Source organism: Medicago truncatula, chromosome 1, assembly GCF_003473485.1.
Source record: "Medicago truncatula cultivar Jemalong A17 chromosome 1, MtrunA17r5.0-ANR, whole genome shotgun sequence".
NCBI classification, from domain to species: Eukaryota; Viridiplantae; Streptophyta; class Magnoliopsida; order Fabales; family Fabaceae; genus Medicago; species Medicago truncatula.
The window spans coordinates 39,993,859-39,997,367 of NC_053042.1; the positions used below are offsets into that span (position 1 = coordinate 39,993,859).

The 3,509-nt window shown below is 33.3% G+C and overlaps 1 protein-coding gene across 1 annotated transcript; it reads right to left on the minus strand.

Moving 5' to 3' along the window:
- Positions 1-540: 540 nt before the first annotated feature.
- On the minus strand, positions 541-3,051 carry LOC11410023 (trihelix transcription factor GTL2). Its single transcript, XM_003590955.4, has 2 exons — positions 2,428-3,051; positions 541-2,015 (listed from the first exon to the last, which is right to left on the minus strand). Exons 1-2 carry the CDS (start codon positions 2,823-2,825, stop codon positions 740-742), a joined length of 1,674 nt encoding a protein of 557 aa, XP_003591003.1. The 5' UTR covers positions 2,826-3,051; the 3' UTR covers positions 541-739.
- Between the last annotated feature and the right edge of the window lie 458 nt (positions 3,052-3,509).

Sequence of the window (3,509 nt, forward strand, 5' to 3'; positions counted from 1 at the left end):
GAATGTTTTGCCTTCACTTCCTTTATTTTTCAGAGGCTCGATGTGTTTCTTATTAAACACATAACATTGACCCCTAAAGAAAAAAGAAAGAAGAAATGGAATATACAAAATTATACTTACACCGGTACTGAAATAATATTGCTCATATTCCTCAAGCTGTCGGTGCTAAAAAAAAATCTATGTTTTTCAAATTAAATTCAAAATCATTAATATATAGTACTACTACCTTAGAGAGGTGGCCACCATCAAAATTAATTAGTACAGAAAATATATCCCCAAGGTCTAAGGTCTATTTTAACTTATTAAATTTAGATGCCTGAATGAGTTTTAGAAGGAGATACGTAATTCAAATCCTGATTATTAATAGAGGAATGAACTTTAGACATCAAAATTTTGATGTTAAATACAATTTTTATTTGTTGCATATTTTTGAAATATGTATATAAGTTGTAGAAAAAAAAAAACAAATGAAAGATAGGGAAACATGTATTATGTCGCAAACGATGTCTATATTTTGATGTTGAAATAACACAATATTCATAATATAACATAGTAATAACTAATATTTGTTTATAAAAAACAATTGACGCAGAAGATATTAAAAAGAAGTTGTACTTATTATATGTCACTGAAAATCTACAAATCAATGAAAATGAAAACTGATCATCAAAATCCAAAGAAGGTACATGCATAAAAGTTTTATCACCTCGATAATGAACCTGCTGCATATATAGTGAAATTACCAGCTTGGAGGCCCCACTTGAGAAGACTCACCTGCACCATCTTGGTTTTCATCTTGTTTTGCTTTCTCTTGAACAACATTTTCTTCAGGCACATTCACGTTATTGCTTTCTTGCTTTTGATCAGATTGAAGAACAAGTTTACCTTGGTTATAAAGATTGGTCAATAGATGAAAGTAAGGACAAGTTCTTGAATCAAGTGATCTTTTCCTATTAGCATCCTTTGTTTTTCTGAAATACTTGTTGATATTCTCCCACTTCTCTTTGCATCTCTTTGCACTTCTCTTGTATCCTAACTCCAACATTCCTTGTGAAATTCTCTCCCAAAGTGGTGCCTTGTTATTGCTGTTTCCTTCCTTTTCTTCATTGTTGTTGTTGCACCTCAAGTTTATCAATGCCAACACTTCATCTTTTGGCCATCTTCTACCAATATCGTCTCTCTCGCCGCTCGATATAAGGCTATATGAAGAAATAGGATTGTTGTTGCGAGGTTGAGCCACCAAAGTAGTAGAAGAAGAAGGAAGGGTTGAGCTAGGGTTTTCAGGTATTGGTTGAAGAGTTTTTTTAAGAGTTTCAGGATTAGGGTTTTGTGAGTGCAATGTTGAAGAAGAAGAGTTTGAAGTTAATGTTGCTAAATAAGCTTGAAGTTGAGTTGACATTGAAGTTAGGGATGAAGAATTAGCACTTGTCGAGAATTTGTTCAAGAATTGAATTATATGTGCTTGTCTATCACCAGCAATAGCTTGTTCATGTGCCATCAACTCAAGCTCTTTGTTCATTTTCTCCATCTCTTGTTTCTTCCAAGCTTCTTCTCTACTAAACTTCTCTTCATCTCTTTTAACCATATCTTCAATAAGCTTGTTGTGCATTTCTTCTTGTTGATCCATCATTTTCTTTACAACACTCTCACAAAAACCCTTAAACACTTCAAATCTATCATCACCTGATCTTTTCCTCTTCTTCTCATCATTTGTAGTACCTTTCTCAACTACCTCTTCTTCACTTTTCTTTGACACCAATACATCATCCATTCTTGAATCCTCTTCATGAGGGTCCATTTTGTCTTGCACCTCGTTTTGCTTTTCAGCCTCAACTAGATTTTTGTTATTCTCACCCCCACCACCTTGATAAACCTCTTCCAGCTCAGTAACAAACCTAAAATTCTTACCAAAACTATTTTGATTATGATTAATGTTGTTGAAAAATCTGCTTTCTTCTTCAAATTTTTCCTTGCATTTTTCAGCACTACGTTTATAACCAACCTCTGCTAGCTTCCTGTGCACACCGTAAATATATAAATCCAAAAAAAACAATTAATCATAGAATTAAAAAGCATTGAATTACTCTAACACACAAGCGTATTCAATACATACATAGTAATAATAGACAAATTCTGTTCCTTCAATTTTTGGTCCTATTTCTCTCGAGGTGTGTGTCTCGTGGTGTCAGTGTTTGTGAGCTGAATTGAAGGTGCACGTGTGTCTTTGTCTACCACATGGATACTTTTTTTTAATAATACACACGCAAATGTTAGTAAAACTAGTATTAAGAATATACATTAGTTACGATTTATAAATATCTAGCTCATATATGAATTTATTAATTATTGGTATGATTGTTAATGACTTGATTAAATGGATGAAGTGAAGGAGATGTTAGAATTACAATGATATATTTGTATGTATACCTTGAGACATGTTCCCAAGTGAAATCTGGGAACCAACTCTCCATGCTGGATCTGATCTTCAAAAGTGCAAGAACTTCATCATTAGTCCAAGGATCAATGAGTTGAGGAAGTATTTGTCTTTGATCTCTGTCAATTTGGAAGTTGTTCATTGAAGGTGTAGAGTTTTGTTCCTTATCTTCATCATCTTTGTGAGGGTGTAAAGGGTGCAAGAGATTAGGTTGAACTTGGAGTGGCAATTGGTGATGTTGAGAAGGATGGTTTTGTTGATTATAAGGATCAAAAGGAGGGAAGGTATTGTTTGGTGTTGAAAGAGGGAAAGGTAAGTGAAGAGGTAGTGATGATGAAGAAGTTCTTGGAGTTATGAATTGGTGGAATTGGTCAGGGACTCCATCATACATGTTTGTGTTTTCTGTGTGTGTGTGTGTGTAAAGACTAAAGAATACGCTCTCAACTTTACACTAACTCTTCAATTCAATTCCTATGCTCACTGTAAATTAAATGAGCAAAATGATATACAAGCAAAGCAACTTTACAAAACCCTCTACCCTTCTCTCTATCTATCTATTTCTCTGTTTTGTCTCTGCCTCTCTCTATCACGTTTATCAAAAAATTTGTCCTTGTATGTAAGGGAAAAGATAGCCCACCACCACACCCTTTTAGAAGAAAGTGAATTCACCACCCTTAACACATGATTATATTCTAATTAGGTGTGTTATTTGGATTGGGGTTAGTTGTAGTCACACACATTTCGGCCGCCTGATCAAAATCAAACAGTCTAAATTTTAAAACTTATTCTAAATTTCTTTTAATTTAAATCGAGTTTGAAATCTCGATGATGCAGTCTTAACTAAATGTTTGAGATATGTGCGACTGCATATAGCTGCTAAATTATGTCAACACACATCCCAGATCCGTTATTTAATATAAAAATTAGACACTATTTCGATACCATATAAAATATAACTCAGATGTGTGTGGTGTTGAAAAACAATATAAAAGTTTTCTTTTTTTGATAGTAAAAAAGTAAAAACAATATAAAACTTGGCAATCATAATATACACAATTTTTTAATGGCAAAAATA